This window comes from Ptiloglossa arizonensis, chromosome 11, assembly GCF_051014685.1.
Source record: "Ptiloglossa arizonensis isolate GNS036 chromosome 11, iyPtiAriz1_principal, whole genome shotgun sequence".
NCBI lineage: Eukaryota > Metazoa > Arthropoda > Insecta > Hymenoptera > Colletidae > Ptiloglossa > Ptiloglossa arizonensis.
The window spans coordinates 16,817,373-16,834,417 of NC_135058.1; the positions used below are offsets into that span (position 1 = coordinate 16,817,373).

The window sequence follows — 17,045 nt, forward strand, 5'->3', positions numbered from 1 at the left end:
ACTTATGAACTCAATAACTCTTTATTGTCCTTTCTTTTCATTTGTTAACAATAAACTTCTTTATCGTCTGTTGAAAGTGATTGCAATTCTAAAGGAATTTAACTCTCTGGGACGAATTGAACAATCTGTAAAAAAGAGAGGATAAATTTCTTGTGGATAAATTGGTAATTTTAACGTATAATTATTGCTAATCTTGACCAACATGTTTTCGAGGAAATTGTACCTATTTGTTAATGAAAATTTACGAAATAAAATTGTGCTCCGACACTGGGAGCGCAAGTATTCGCGCAAGTGTACATCGAAATACCATTTGTCCGGTCCCGTCGAAGTCTGCTCGTTAAACCCGACACGAAGGATCAGAGTGCGAAAAGGCTAAAAAAGTTTCATCTTTCAGCGGGCTTCGCGAGGAGCTGGTACGCGTTCTAACGCAAATAAAAGCGAAGATTTCTCGTCGACCGAGACGGTGGTAGAAAGTGGTCAGCCAATGAGCTAAGAACGGTTCCTACCGTCCGGTTTTCGAGTCCGCTAGCCACGGCAGAAGACATTGCTGGCGAACCCTCGTCGCCACTCGCCGCCACTCGTCAGTGCTGCGAGAGTAGGTACGCAAAGTGCTCCGCCGATGACAAATCCCCGTGCACCACGAACTCAACGCTGATCATATTCGGGCGCAAGTGCTGTGAAGTTCGAGGAATCCGCGAAGGAAGTAGACAGCTCGTTTCTCTCTTCACCCCCTCCCCGCGTCCTGACGAACCATGTCGCCACAGAGGAGGAAATTGCTCCTTTACGCCGTCCTGGTCGTCTCAGGTAGGAAGACACATCTGGAAGCGATTAATTTCGTTTCGACGAGGAGAGATCGAACTCGATCGCTCGAAGAAGCAACGTTCTCCTTCGGCTTCTATCGCGATCTTTCATCGCGAAGAAAAAGAGAAATTTACCGTCGAGGGGGAACACCACGAATTATTCGAATTCCAATTCTGAGCAGTTAGCGACGAAACCTTGCCACCTAAGAGGAGACTTTTTGCTCGGTCGCGGTAACATTGAATCGCGGGAAGAGATTTCGACACTTTTTCTCCTTTTCTTTTTTTTTTTCTTTCTTGAGAATTCACGCACATCCGAGTCACCGTACTATTCGCGAACGAACCATACGCGGTATCGATGTGTAACAATGGAGTATGAAAGCTGCGTCAGGAATTCTAGACTCGAAATCATCGAATCGATAAATAAATAATGCGAAAGTTTGCGCGGAGGTTTGAGATCGATTTGAATATCGTTTCGTACGACGAGCACGCAGTGTTGGCGAAAGAAAGTAATGTCGATGATCTGGACATTCGTGTTCTTTTTCGTATAGCATATATATATATATATATATATATACATATATATACATCTTGACTCGTATCACGGGAACAATGATCGAAAGTTGGAAAAAGTTCTTCGATACCTTGACGTTGCACGACGCTTTTCTTTCAGCTCTTTAACGCGTTTAATTAAAATTTCTTCGTCGAACAATTTCTTGGTGGAGGAATTATCAGACAAATCAGGGTCACGAAGCTGAATCGCTGGAAATGCGGGTACAATGAACAAACGACCTTCTGTAGACATTCTCCCGTTTATATGTTAATTTGCAATCCCTTGGAAGATTACTCATTTGTTTCGATGTTTTATAATGTTCTCGTACGAGGGTAAGTTGGTTGGTACAGTTGATCGTCCGTTATCAAATGACACAAATTTCCAAAAGCAGATACTTCGTTGAAACGAATCGTACGCTACTTTAACGATAACCGAAATTATCAATATCGTTCGGTTACCGATAAAGTAACATATAATCGTTAATTCCGGCCAATAAAGAATTTGTTCCCGACGATCAGGATTTTATTTCGATTTATTGTATTATTAAATCTTCGCTATTGTTCAAATATAAATAAAGTCAATGCTCGGACAATGCTTTTAAAAGTAACGATTACGTATTCTGATGGAACCCGTTTGAAGTGTAATTCTGGGAATTAAATTCGCAATAATTCGTCTTCGATTTTCGTTGAATATTTATTATCGAAGTTTTCACCGGAGTTTGGAAATTATTCCAAGCAGATAAACGCGCAACAATTTACACGTTCGGTGAGTTTTGTTCGCTAAACGAAGATTTCCTCAAGATGCTGAAAGTACGACGATGTTGGGACACGTCGTACATAAAGTTGACACAGATAAAAGTGAGAAGATGGAGGAAGCAACGACCGGCACCGAAGCGCTGTTAAATTAGGTTCCATAGCGGTTTCTCTGGTGTTTACATAAGTTTCGTCGTTTACGTATATGGTGTACCAGTATACCACGCTCACAGAGGTCTGAATTCACGGTAGAAGTATGCGTGCATGGTACATGGCCGATGGAAATGTTGCACCTGAACGATTTACCACAACGTCATTGCCAGACCGATACCTTCACTTTCCACTTCGCCGCTAAACCGATCTTTTTGGCATCTTTAAACGCGAGATTTGCTTCATTAACGACAACAGACTGAATTTTTATTCCGATACAATTATTTCCAATTGTCCATCATTGAATACGTACTTAGTACACGCAATTCGATTATACACGTTACTTCGAACGTGAAAAGCTTGTATTCTACTTTACTTCAAAAAACGTTGTCGAAGGATAATGCAATGTTTATAAAACATAGAAAGTAAATTCGTGTAATCGTCTTTGAACAAATATTGTGAATCTTGAGATGGGAACGTACTGCTGCAATTCTAATATCGAAGCAATATAAATTCGGACCTACGTTAAAATTGTCATCATAAACGAGGCAACACTTGTTTCGCGTTCAGCTGTTATAAAATCACAGGGAAGCATCTTCCTGAGATACTACTTTCTCTCGGTAGACCATCTGTGCAAGATTTCAACATATTCAAATACGATCTTTCTACGTAGGATTACACGATTATCTATCTGTAATTTCCCGATGCATCGACTTGATATTGTTCGTGAAGCTTTTCTTTTTGCGATTGAAAAAAAAAAAACAATCGATAAGAATCGAATTATAAATATTGAAAAAATACTGAATTTTACGGAGTAAAGAGAGCTACGAAATTCTTTTTTCAAAATAATGAACTATGGGATACTTTTCTGGGAGGAACCACACCTTGAAACAAGCATCGAATTACTACGCCCTTTTATTATGTGCCTAAAATAAAAAATATTCCTGCAATTACGGATTCGTTTCATGATTACTGAACACGATCGACTCGAGAACGTCGCGTCGCATCGAAGGACAACGAAAAAACGCGATTCGAAAGACGTCTCGCACAACGTACAACCTACATAGCTTGAATTATTCCCTTATGCGGTATTAAAAAACAGCCAACCCTTGTACAAAAAGTCTAGTTTTTCGTAAAATAACGCAAATTCTAACAGCTTCCTTTGGCTCGATTGTATATTTTCTTTACCTAAGAAGAATGTAAAATTGAATCCTTTTTGTTGTTAAAATTCGAATCGTCTGCTTCTTAATTGCGGAGTAAAAATATTTTATATACGTGCACGACGATCATCGTCCCGAGTATTCAAAAATTTACGAAATTACTGTCTCTGTATTTAAGACAGCAACGTTGTTTAAATATTTACAATTATTTTGGAAGTAAATCAAGAATCATTGTTGCTATTTTATGTCACATAGCATTATCGATCGGACAAGAATAAATTAATACGAATGCCTGAATCTCAATCTGAACATATAAATACATATGTATATACATACATATGTATTTACGTCTCAGAACGTTGGAATTCTTGCTGCCACCTTCCTCGCTTTCTCGACCGTCTTTTCTGCGATACCCTTGGAATTTCTCTCAGACATTTTCTATAAGCATCTGCAGCTTTCTGTGTACATACATTCTGCGTTTTTGCTTTGTCCGGTTTCTTTGTACATAGAAAACTTTTAAATAAGTTCAACATCGCAAAATAAAAATATTTCATTATATGAACAATGAATTGATTAAAAACTGACAAATACTCACTTTTTATGTAAAAGAACCATTAAAATTTAATACATGTGTGTATCTTTCATAAATATTTACAGTCTCTGATAGTCTCATACTTTTAAATATAAATTGATTATCTCAGTTTGTTTCAAACGTAATAGTCCTCTATGTGAAATAATTAAATTTCATTCGAAAGAATGTAAATCTTTGAACAAGGTTCTTACTTATGATACTATATATCATTATCCATCATTTCGTGCAAGAAAAAAATATAATATACATTTTAAAAGAAAATTTATACATTTTTATACGTTCCGAAATTAAATTTGTTCAAAGTATTCAAAATTTATTTTCCACATAATATTATACGTTTGGTGCTATGATAGAAGTCGAGAAGAAGAATGTAATAAAAGTAGAATGCGAGTAATCAAGTATTCGGTCTGCAGAAGCAGAAACATACGAACGCGTTTCTTCCAGCAAGCTTCAACCTTGACCTTTTACTATGATTCAAGTGTTCTTGAGAGTTCTAATCCTCAATGGCTTCGATTATTTGATATTTTACAATATCTTTAAAAACTCAATGTTTTATTAATCATAAAGTTATAAGTGCAAAATTTCAATTTATTATTCTTTAGTACACTAGAGAAAACGTTAAACCTTAAAGATACCTTTTAATTTTTTAAATAATATCATAAAATGAAATTAACTACTATACTTTCATAATTTTTTAGAAATAAGAGATTCAAATAATATAAAGATAATACGAGGAAAGGAGAAAGTCTATAAAAATGTGAGTCTACGATAAAATGCTTATTTTGTATAAGGAATGCAATTTATTTTTTAGTCTATGGGCAAAAAAATTCTAAGAAGGATGAAGAGAAGAAAGATGAGGAATTTAAATGTCCCGAAGGTCAAGGCAATGGTAACTTTGCTGATCCAGCAACGTGTAGGAGGTTTTATCAGGTCATTAATTAAAAATTTTAAATTAACTATGTTAATTTCTGCTTTCTTATTTATGATTTTGTTTGGTATAATGATCACTTTGCACTACTCTGACTTTGAATTTGTGTTAAATATTCAATGGTGTACAACTCTTTGTACAAATAAAAATTTCTTTCTTTTTTATACTACTAATGTTTCTCTTTATTATAATTATTGCGTTCCCATATTTATACATGGATAATATATATTTGGAAAGAATTGTCTGTAATACTAAAATAATAAGTATTCGATTAAAATATTCTGCAAAGGAGGACATTTAGAATATCAAAGAAATATGGACCTTTTATATGAATAATTTTTAATCAAATTCTTGAATATAATTTCAACAGTGTGTCGATGGATACCCATATTTAAACAGGTGTCCATCAGGATTACATTTTGATGACATCAGTAAGTTTTGCACCTTTAAAAATGAAGCTCGATGTGGACCCATTGCTACAAGTAACGTATTTTCTTTAAAAATTATCATGTGCAGCATTTTCCTCTATTAGCTTTGTATTGATGGTGATTTTTCGAGTTTTAGCTCCACCACCAGTGACAGAACCACCGACTGATTTAGCAGAGAAATGTGATTACGCAAATTGTCAGTTACCGTACTGTTATTGCTCAAGAGATGGTACAAGAATTCCAGGCTGGCTTCAAGCAGATGAGGTTTACACACTCAATTTCTTTTTTACAAAAATTAATACCCTCTTCTTGTAATTCTGATTAATTTCAGACACCCCAAATGATAATAATGACATTTGACGGAGCAATAAATCATAATAATTTTGACCATTACAAAAAGATATTTGCCACTGACAGACTGAATCCAAATAATTGTCCATTAAAAGGTACTTTTTTCATTTCACATGAATATTGTAATTACAATATGGTTCAAAGTCTAGCACACGATGGGCATGAAATTGCTACTGAAACTATATCGTAAGTATTAATATAGATAAAGTATACGCATATATATCATATGACAATACACTCATAATTGATAATATTTAGATTGCAAAAGGGTTTGGAAGATAAAGGATATGAAGAATGGGTTGGAGAAATGATAGGAATGAGAGAGATACTGAAGTATTTTAGCAACATCTCAAGAAGTGAAATTGTTGGTATGAGAGCTCCGTACTTAAAACCTGGACGTAATACTCAATACAAAGTACTAGAAGACTTTGGATACATATATGACAGCAGTATTGGAATTTCACCATTAGAAGTACCAATTTGGCCATATACTCTTGACTACAAGATTCCACATGAATGTAAAGCAGGAACATGTCCTACTAAATCCTTCCCAGGTATTTGAAATTTTTTATTTATGCTAGACACAAATGCAATCAATTCTGGTTTAATACTATCAAATATTGATTAGAAGTAATTGCATAAAATTTATATATACTTTAAAAATCCAGTAAAAAGTGTCACTCGGTTTTATTTATTACATTTTTACTGTTGATAATTTTATAAACCTATGAAAGAAATTAGTTTCTACATAGTGTTTTCCATTTTATTTTGCAAGTTGTCTCTAAATGTAATTAAACTTAAAAGCAAAAAACGTGATAACATATCCAACTAAAATATTATATATTAAAATTACTGAATCTAAAATGTAAAAATATTTTAAGAGAAGCAACCATTCAATATAATTTGTACATATAATTAAAAAATATAGAACAAAAACACAAGCTACAAATAATGAAAAAAATATTTCACTCGCTTTTAGGTGTATGGGAATTGCCACTAAATGCACATTATGTTGAAAGCTATGAAGGAGGACATTGTCCTTATTTGGATCAGTGTGTACTTCACAATCATGATCCTGAAGAAGTCTTTGAATGGTTACAAGAAGATTTTATGCGATACTATGAACAAAATAGAGCACCATACATGATGCCTTTCCACACAAACTGGTTCCAAATAAAGGAACTTGAACGAGGTCTATCAAAATTCCTTGATTGGGCAGTGACATTGTAAGTAAAAAATAAGATTAATTTTATATTATATATATATAATTAAGAAAATTATACAACTTATTCTATAAAAGTATTAATTCAAGTATTGATAATATTACCTAATAAAGGTAAATCCAAAATTTGATTTGTATAAACATGTTATATATTTACAGGCCTGACGTGTACTTCGTAACAGCTACACAAGCACTTACATGGATGACTGATCCAAAACCAATTAAATCTTTAAATAACTTTGAAGGATGGTCATGTAAAAAGAAAGAAAATCTTCCTGGACCATTGTGTAATAATGCAAACAAATGTGCTTTAGACTTCAAGCCTACAGAATCTAATTTTACTACTACTAGGTAAGTAGTTGATAATGCATAAAAATTCTATATTTACTGATATAAGATGATAATAATGATAAACATGTTCATAGGTATTTAGAAACATGCAGAGAATGCCCCAACAAGTATCCATGGCTAGGAGATTCAAAAGGAACTGGACTATTCAACGATAATTACAATCCTGAAAAGAAATAGAAATTTGTATAAGTGTGCTGAAATGATGATTAAAAAGAGTGCAATTAATTCTCATTTATTGTTAAAATAAATAATATGTATAATAAATCTGACACTCTTCAACATGATCATACTTTGAAGCACAAACTGATATAATTGAAGTAATCCAAAAACTTTCAAAAGAATGATAAATAAATTACAAAATTGTTCTGTTAACTTTGTTTTATTCACACTTTGTGTAATGCTAGTTTCATTATATATAATTTTGTGTTATTTTTTTGTATAGCGATTTTGTTGTTTATTTTCTATAAATGAATAACCATTTTTGTAAAATAATTATCGCTTACAATTGTTTATAACAATAAATAATAAATCTATCTATTATTCAATTCTAAACTGTGAAAAGAAATATTAAATTGTTGTACTATCCTTATTTTTAGATATAAAGAATTTAGATGAAACATTGATAGATTTGAAGTAAGTAGATATATATACACATACAAATATACATATTGGTTCACGCAATTATTTTATTATACATATAAATGAAAAATGTACAACATATATTTAATGTAGAAATACACAATATTTTCATAAATTACATTGATCAACTATATATTTTATTTTGTTATTTACTATTCCAATCAAGCATTATATGGCTTTAAAAAGATATTCTAATTATTTAACGTATTGGATACCACGGTTCCAATATATCTGCATATTTTCTGTTTCCTAAAATATGAAGAATAAGTTTTAAAAACAAAACATAGTGATGCTATGTATTAGTTTGGACAATACTTAAGAAAAATAATTTATTACATTCATAACAACTTACGTGGTTCAGGAAAAAAGTTTGGATGTCTCTTAATATAATCTACCAAGAGTGCATCATTTTTACTATTACGTTTATCGTACCAAGTCTGAAATATGTGTCCAATACCTATCCCCGTTACGACAGTCACGACATTGTGTTGTAAGGCTAATTAAAATAAAAGTTACATAGTATTTTATTATATGTACTTAATATTAAACTAATATTGTAATATTTTAAACTCTGTTTAAGCGAAAATCATTTACTTATCGTAATTCGTGACAGTCTTAAAAATTTGAGTTTTAAATTCATAAATTACATAATAGTAAACGCTACCACGTTAAGGTTACGCGTTTTATAATATTTTTCATTCAAATGACTTACTAGAAAATAGGGGTCTCCTCCGGTAATAATTCCAAAAGAATGGTGCGATAAAACCAAAAGTCCCCCAAAGGAGCTCGCCAAAATATATGTTATAAAATTGCGGCTTATAACCTGAATCTTTTGTTAAAAGATCAATAGCCCATTGAATAGAATTATTTTCCATCTCCCCCATGCTTTTTGTTTTTCAATTCTCGATAAGTTACAAAAACGGTTCACTACATTCAGACAAGAATCTTACTTGTAACTTATTTAATACAACGATCAGCAATAGTAAGAAAATAGGTTCTGACTAGCGCACGCGCACGAATCGACATAAATGTTATGTACCTCTATTTTTTAAAATGCACATCCTATATCTATACTTTATTTAGGAATTTTCAAACGTTTGTTCCTGATTTGTTCCAAATAATATATGTGACTTGTTATTAATGATGTTATTTACACTAATGCTATCAAATCGCGCAAAGTTTGACACAGAAAGTATTAGTGTTGTTTTCGTAAAAATCGTTAAGGCTAACAACACATTCTTCCTTCATATTATAAGTTTTTGAAGGTTAAATAATAAAGTATTCGAAATCAAGTATTGATCAATTAATCATTTAATGACTGATATGTAGGTAATACGATAATAGTTATAGAATAAAACATAAATATATGCAAAGTGTAAAAACATGATTTTTTACACGGTTCGCGGTTTTCTGATTTTCACATTTAAATCATTGGAAATTTGCCAGAAGAACATCACAAAATTCATCTTTGAAAATCGATGTTAAATTTTTATTTTGCTTCCACTTATTTTACCCGACAAGAAGTTAATAAATTCAACAGGAACCACATAATAGAAAATAACTATTTTCCCACAACAAAATTATTAAATTTCTTGTCAATTGAATAGTATAGAATTGCTTCTGGGAGCAAAGTCTATTCTTTATATTCTCATTACTATGTTTTAGTAGATACATAAATTATGATGTTTAAAATAATAATAGTAAATGTAAACTACTTTACACATATATACCATTTTGAACATTGAATTATAATGATCTTTAAGCATTTCAAATAAATGTTATTTATTTTTAAACAAAGTATGTTACTGAAGAACAAATAAAGGAAACTACATTACTAATGGAAAAAATTAAATTTACAATTACTGAAGTCATGTATAACATTTATTGACATTAACATATATTATTTTTTTGCGTATACTCTATGGATATTTTACACAAATACTAAATATCTCTATCACTTAAGTAATTCATTTAGAATACATTTTATACTACATATTAAACATTTGAAAATAATATTTTTCATCTTACTCGCAGTGCTTTACAAAATATATTAACTGTACATATTTGATAATGTATACAAATTTATCACAATGATTCCCAAAAATCACTGTTACAATTTGTTACATCTGTAAAACTTGTTTTGAAAAAGCATAAAGGAAGAGTTCAGTAATGAAGAATATATTTTTATTAGAAATAGGAACTCAAACAGTATAGTTATTAAATCAATCCACGAAATTTGGCATATCAATGGAAGAAATTCGTGACTGTTAATGATTGAGAACCATTGGTTTATTGAGATCACATTTACGGTTCTGAGATCGTATTTAAGAATGATGATAATTAGATTGTCTGTAGAAAAATATAGAATAGCAATAAAATCTATTTTCTAAAGAAATACTGATTTACATCTTGAAAAAGATGTCAACTTTGCTATACAATTTTGCATTTTTTTTTTAAATACCAACCTCAATAATCTAATACAGATGTATTTTGAAAAAAATTCTGGAATTCTTTATAAACTGGAAACAAAGTTTCCAACATTCTACCATGCCACTTTCATTTGTAATACACTCATTTATTATCACAGAGTTGAGACTTGAGCAAACAGAATTAGAATCCGGATTAAATTAAATTCAAAACGAAGCTATGTTTTAAGAAGTAAATATTTATAAGAGATTAATGTCTTTCATATAATATTTTTATCTAACAGATAAAAGAAAATACTTCTCTGTCTTATACTTTATATAAAATATTAATTTATATATTACATGTTAAAATATCAATTTATATATTGCATTTTCTACCTGCTTATTTTGTACAAAATAGTTTTAACTTAATCACAAATTGAAACATAACATTACATAACATAAAAATACATAGCAGCACTCTTTTCCTTTCTTTCTCTCACTTTGTCAATAATTTTTTCTTACATAGAGTATCTTACAATGTTTATATAAAGTTGAAATATAATGCGGAAGCATTACACAATTACTAAACAATAAGATGTTTTAAGAATAGCAATAAGGATAAAAGAAGTAGTTAACCTTGAACAATATTTATAATGGAGAAGTAGAAATTATACATTTCTATACTGTGAATTTGAAAACAATCTAAGTATTAAATAATACATTTAATCATGTATAAATTATAAAAATCAGTTAATAGGTATTTCCATGATGTAAACAATTCTTAACTGTAATTTTATCAGGGATAAATTTTGTGACATTTAAAAAAAAAAATTAACTGAATTGTAATATACAATTATGTATAGTAATGTTTTTTTAGATTTAGATTTTTCTGTGTCAATATAAAAAAACCAAATTATCTTTTTGAAATTAGTTCTAAATACTGGTATAAATCCATGATATTGATCATAATTAACTTTAGCACATAATAAATTAAATGCTCCACATTTAGTGGTACATATAGACTATTAAAATTTGCTATTAAGTTGCTATGTATATACGTTTTTTAATTCATTGACGTTTACACAAAAATGTGAAAAATTGTTTATTTATGTAATAAATAAATCTTAGTAATTTTCTACGTCTGGATAATAAATTGTTACACTTTGTATAAATCAACCATGAGAGGACCATATCACTGTTGCAGACCTTAAAGATAAGAAAAAGAGAATAATGTTAAAGTTGCACAAGTAAGCACAATTTACATATCATAAAATTCTCAAACATTTTATAAACACTTAGAATAACAATAAGCAGTATAATTAATTTTTATTTGATACATACCTTAGACATGATTCTGGCATTGCATTTATTTGGTGCCATAATATCATTGCTAAGAAAATACTCCAAGTGCGTAAAGGGCATAACACAGTAGCTAATGTTCCATATGCCAACCAAAAGAAATAAGCCATATTTGCTTGCATTATAATCAGTAATGCTATTGGTAAATGTTGCCAGAAAAGACAAACTTTTGATAATGACATATTATCAGGCTTATTAATATTATGTAACCTATAGAGGCATTTATGCTTTTATTTACCATATTACTACTTATTTAATAATACATATTAAGATAGAGGTGATGCATCATAAGTCATGCATTGCATCTTACCGTTTATCCACTCGGTGAGCTAAAATTAACATGAGTGGCAGATGGAATGAAAATAATTGGAAAAATCCATAGGCATAGGTAAAGGCACCAGGAAGGTAAGAATTTCCAACAAATGTTCCCCAAGCAAAAATTATACCCATATGATTATCTATTACTTCACCAATGGCCCATGGACCTTCAAAAATAAATGATCTTTTAGAAAGGCAACTTATTTTTCATTTTATAATTGAAAATGATATTTATTCTTTTTGAACTAATTTGAAAGTTGACGGGATGAATTTATTAATTCACCTGTTAGTGACAAAGTAAGAATGAAATTATGAATTACATTAAAATGAATTTATATGCGTGAAAAATGTAGTTAACAATTCTATCCACTTTTCTCATGGTTATCATGTAATTATTTTGAATAAAATAAAAATCACAGATTACTTACCAATGATCAAGTATAATGCATATAATACCAATGGAAAGAAAAGGCGGTCAACAGTGGATAAGATCCACAATTTTCTTAGCCACAAATGAAAGAACTTGATTCTAAATCGTGGACGGTGCATCTGCTTCCCTAATTAAACAAATATTTCTATTTCAGTTTCATAGAAAAATATTTTAAATTTCATTCCAATATTCAAATAAATTTAACAAACTCATTCAAGTTTCAAATAAAAGGTATAATTGCAAAAATCATTGCAAAATATCAACATTTCATAAGTACATAACATATTTGTATTGTACTTACTTTCACACAATACATGAAGGAAACGCAAGAGGCACAAAGGGACTATTAAAAGGACCAGTACTGTTCCAAATAAGAATTGAAACTAGAGGCAAAGCATATTTATAGATAACTTATCTTCAAATACAATCATTGCATATTGTAATAGTCATTACTACTTACAATATTGCTGACATTAGACATCAAAATTATTCTAGGCAGAATATGAAATGATAAACGAGATCCATCAAGGGCAAATGGCTGAAACAATATTTTCTCTCTGCCATCAATATCTGCAACTCGTATCTGTAATTAATTAATTAAATTACCATAAATATCAAATATAATTAAATTATGTTATAATACGTTTCGTGTGTTCAATGATTATTGATTACAATTTAAGTATATGAATAACAATAACAGCAGTATATTTAATTTAAAACATATAAAGTCCCCAAATTATAACTTTTTGCAACACGAAAAAGAAATATAAAAAATTCTAAGCTATTTTCTAACTCCATTGAAATGTTACAAAGAATAAAGTATGGAATATAAAGTTTACTTATGTCTCTTCTAAAACTCTGCAATACACATATAAAACAAAAGTTAATATGAAAGAAAATAAATGTATTTTACTAAACTCGAATAGTGTGTATCCCATTTTTGTACTCTGTTGTATTCCATTTTGAAGTATAGAGAGGTCCTTTAACATGTTCACACTTAAACCAAATATCATCATCAAGCTGAACTTCCACATTTTTTATCGGGGCGATTGAAAACGCCAATATTCTATAACAAATAATATATATTCAGATAGAAATCAGCAGTGATATAAAATTTCTATACAATTACAGTGAAAATTAATTAATTTTCTTAATGAGAAATGTGTTTGAGTATAAAGAAGTTTACCTGATGTGTGTAGATTTAACAACAGACATTAAATTTTCTTTCCTGGGCATCATATATAAAGCATGTTTAGGATTGGTAATCAATACTACAGGCCATTCCTCATGTTTTACATCAATAAAAGAGAACTGACCATGATCTATTGCTGCCAGACGGTACCTGAGAATAAATATAAATATGATAGCTATCCAATTTGTGTTTTCTTTCAATATCAAGTGATATTGTTAATGTATAAAATTAAATAATTAAGAAAAAATAATATTGTTTTATAATGTTAAATAAGGATTTGATATTCAGTTTCAAAATGTTATAATAAATATAAAATATAAATATTTTACATTCTATTATCTTTCCAATCTGCTAGTTCCAGTTCAAGAAATCCTACTTGCTGCAGTGTGTACATGTTAGGTACTGCTCCACCAAGTGTATGATAATGACCACAGAGATACACCATACTTTTCTTGTATCTGCCTTAAAGTATATTTTGAGATAGACTTTGTTATAGTTTTAAAATAATATACAAGAAAATACATATTCTATTACTAATTACCTATAATATTTCTAACACCCGTATTAGTTTGTGAAAGTATGCACGAAGTGGGATAGTGACCAAACCATACTATAAAATCTGCATTACTTTCTTGCGATTTATTTGCTAGTCCATATATACTTTTAATTTCTTGCTCATCTAATACACCAACAAAATTAAATGGTCTTCTTGGACCAGGTTTTAAGCAAGCATCTATTGCAATAAATGTATATAATTCAGAACCAATATTTATAGTATACATGTAAGATCTTGGATGCTTCTTTCCTTGAATGGAATAATTGGAATAATAATTATTTTTCGACTCAAGACTGACCACATTGAAGTTATCTGAAAGTGCATTAAATATAACTTATAAATATACCAATTTTCTATTATTGAGAAATATATAATTATGTTCAGTTAATTATGATTTATACCATGATTGCCTCTCACGTCTAACCATAAAGTTTTCTTTGTGACTTCAGTATCGTCTAACACACGCTTATAATATTGCCATTCTTCTAATATTTGCTTCGATCCCATTTCATCTTTTGTTCTTGCATCTGTGAGATCACCTGTTGTATTATACCATTATAGCAGATATAACTGTAATAAATAATATTTGTAAATGGTAAATAAAATTTACCTGAAGCAAGCACAACAGATGGTTTAATGTTACCCACAGTAACATTACAAAATTCCTTTAATTCTGTTATCCTAAATGGATCTTGAAATATACTTATATGTATATCTGATATCTACAAAAAATAAAGACTTAACAAATAATATTAGAATTTTGTTAGTCACAGTCTTATTTATATAATGGTCCTTTTTAATCTTTTTATTGCTTCTAAATTGAAAAAAATATATATATATATATAATATAATAATAAATTTAAACTTAAAATCTATTTCACAAAAAATGAATTAATAATTATTGTTAATATATATTATCGATTAGTAATGAATAAAACAATTAACGATTTGATTATATAATATTATGGTTCATTGAAACAATTAAGCACATATGAAATAATATAAGATTGTGTTATATCTTTTAACTTATTAAACAAGTATATACAAGTCGTAAATAATTAAATAAAAATTGAATCTTTAACTGGAATAATGTTTGTGTATTACATGCTCGTTACTCGTCTTTCACGATTTATAAACGTAGTGTATTTATCTGTTACCTACAAAGTTTGTAAAACGTAACGATCATTTTTCCAGCGAATGATTTCATTTCTGATTAACACCAACCTGTAAGAACCAGATTAAATGGTCGAATGACGTTCCTATATCATAAAACTTTGGTTGTGACCATTCTGTCCTCGCGTTTTTATTAGACAAAGTATCATCCAACACGTGTGTATCGACATTGATCAGATCGGCAACATTTGCTACAAGTATCGACAATATTAGTACAAAGACTAAAAGGACAACGGTGGACTTCGCTATTTTCATTTCCGAAGGGGCTCTGCAAATGCTTTACACAGCGATTTCCTTAGCGCTATCAAAGTGACATATACTTTTTTAGTAAACATTCGATCTTTTATCAAAGCCACCTGCTGTCAATAAGTGTTTTCGGTGTGAAATCCCTACGTCATAGGTTATATTCCGCGGCACATGTGACACTTCGAACGACAAGATGTACCGCCACGGGAAGACAATTTGGAATCTCGGTTTTTCATAATTTTATCATTTTTCGCGACCGACCTACGATCATTCATCGGCATGCATACACTGTTAGGTCTCCAATCATTACAGAACGCCAAACCGAGATTTACTGTATTCTGCGCATGACGATCTACACAGTGGTACTCAACGAGATTCTACGCAAATTAGAAATGGCGTATTTTCAGGAGTGTAACAATGTTTTTACGGAGCAGTGCAAAGTTTATAAAATATTATAAACATATATATATTTTATATATATAAAGATTTTCATTCCATTTTTTATGTTTTACAATTAAAAAAATACAGTATTACAGTGTTGCTTGAAAATTTCACATTTGTAATCACATTTTTAATCTAAAACTGTATTTTTGAAATTTAGGCAATAAACTATCGCAGTGTGACATTTAACACAAGGTTTTTAATTAATTAAGCGCGTGTTTTGAATAATCTAAAATTACAATTGTAATGTTCACACATGATACATATGTTCAACAGATATCTCTTTAATCTCACAGTGTTGAATGTGTAGTAGAATATAGTCTATACATTTGACGAAGCAAATGTGAACAAAAATTATTACGACGATATAAATTATATCGTCAAGTATTCATTTTCATGTATTTTACCTACTTGACATTTAAAAAGCGCGCGCCGGAAGTTAGATTTCAAAATGTTAATTGCTTATTTCTAAAAATCAAAGTCTTAGATTGCAAAATAGTGGATGCCTATTATTTTTTAATTTTTATTCTCAAAAAGAATTTACACACTTTAACTTATCACGCAATTTTAGAATGTAGCATGTAAACTCTATGTTTTACCATATTAACTTGTCGAGGGCTCCTGAGAAGTCGATACATTCCTGAATGGTTTTTTTTAATCAAATTATAAATTGCGAAATGAAAACCACTGAACCACGATAATTTTTCTTATCCGCACCGAGAACATCCGTAACCGTCGCGTTGTCGTGCCAATGTGTCCCTCTTAGGAAAAATAAGGGTAGTACTCAGTAGTGACATATGTGGTTAATTTTTATCTAAACTACCTAACACACTTATCCGTAATGTTCTAATTTTTCTCTTCTGACAGTGTCCATTCTCTACTTGAAATCGTACGTTTCTTTTTTATTCTTTAATATTCTTATTATAACGTTACATTAAGTGATTATCTCATAGAATTGCTTGATTCTCCACAAAAAAAGGTACAAAATTATATGTGCAT

The 17,045-nt window shown here is 30.1% G+C and overlaps 3 protein-coding genes across 6 annotated transcripts; 1 reads left to right on the forward strand and 2 right to left on the reverse strand.

The window, feature by feature from the left end:
• The first annotated feature begins 586 nt into the window (after positions 1-586).
• Positions 587-7,643, forward strand: Cda4 (chitin deacetylase Cda4). The gene is made up of 9 exons (XM_076323046.1): positions 587-804; positions 4,816-4,934; positions 5,303-5,414; positions 5,497-5,624; positions 5,692-5,897; positions 5,970-6,265; positions 6,691-6,937; positions 7,093-7,284; positions 7,359-7,643. Exons 1-9 carry the CDS (start codon positions 753-755, stop codon positions 7,459-7,461), a joined length of 1,455 nt encoding a protein of 484 aa, XP_076179161.1. The 5' UTR covers positions 587-752; the 3' UTR covers positions 7,462-7,643.
• Positions 7,644-7,986: 343 nt separating this feature from the next.
• Positions 7,987-9,014, reverse strand: Nd-b14.5b (NADH dehydrogenase (ubiquinone) B14.5 B subunit). Its single transcript, XM_076323236.1, has 3 exons — positions 8,636-9,014; positions 8,276-8,419; positions 7,987-8,172 (listed from the first exon to the last, which is right to left on the reverse strand). The coding sequence occupies exons 1-3, from the start codon at positions 8,805-8,807 to the stop codon at positions 8,123-8,125; spliced, it is 366 nt and encodes a 121-aa protein (XP_076179351.1). The 5' UTR covers positions 8,808-9,014; the 3' UTR covers positions 7,987-8,122.
• Positions 9,015-11,157: 2,143 nt separating this feature from the next.
• On the reverse strand, positions 11,158-15,931 carry LOC143152804 (transmembrane protein 62). Of its 4 annotated transcripts, XM_076323324.1 has the most exons (14): positions 15,867-15,898; positions 15,411-15,550; positions 14,797-14,908; positions 14,588-14,725; positions 14,172-14,498; positions 13,960-14,092; positions 13,625-13,780; positions 13,357-13,504; positions 12,899-13,021; positions 12,740-12,821; positions 12,437-12,565; positions 12,001-12,175; positions 11,673-11,900; positions 11,158-11,537 (listed from the first exon to the last, which is right to left on the reverse strand). In XM_076323324.1, the coding sequence occupies exons 1-14, from the start codon at positions 15,874-15,876 to the stop codon at positions 11,504-11,506; spliced, it is 1,935 nt and encodes a 644-aa protein (XP_076179439.1). In that variant the 5' UTR covers positions 15,877-15,898; the 3' UTR covers positions 11,158-11,503. The 4 variants fall into 4 exon arrangements, with proteins under 4 accessions (XP_076179439.1, XP_076179438.1, XP_076179441.1 ...); XM_076323323.1 differs by having other exon boundaries at positions 14,588-14,713; positions 15,411-15,931; XM_076323326.1 differs by lacking the exon at positions 15,867-15,898 and having other exon boundaries at positions 11,159-11,537; positions 15,411-15,630.
• Between the last annotated feature and the right edge of the window lie 1,114 nt (positions 15,932-17,045).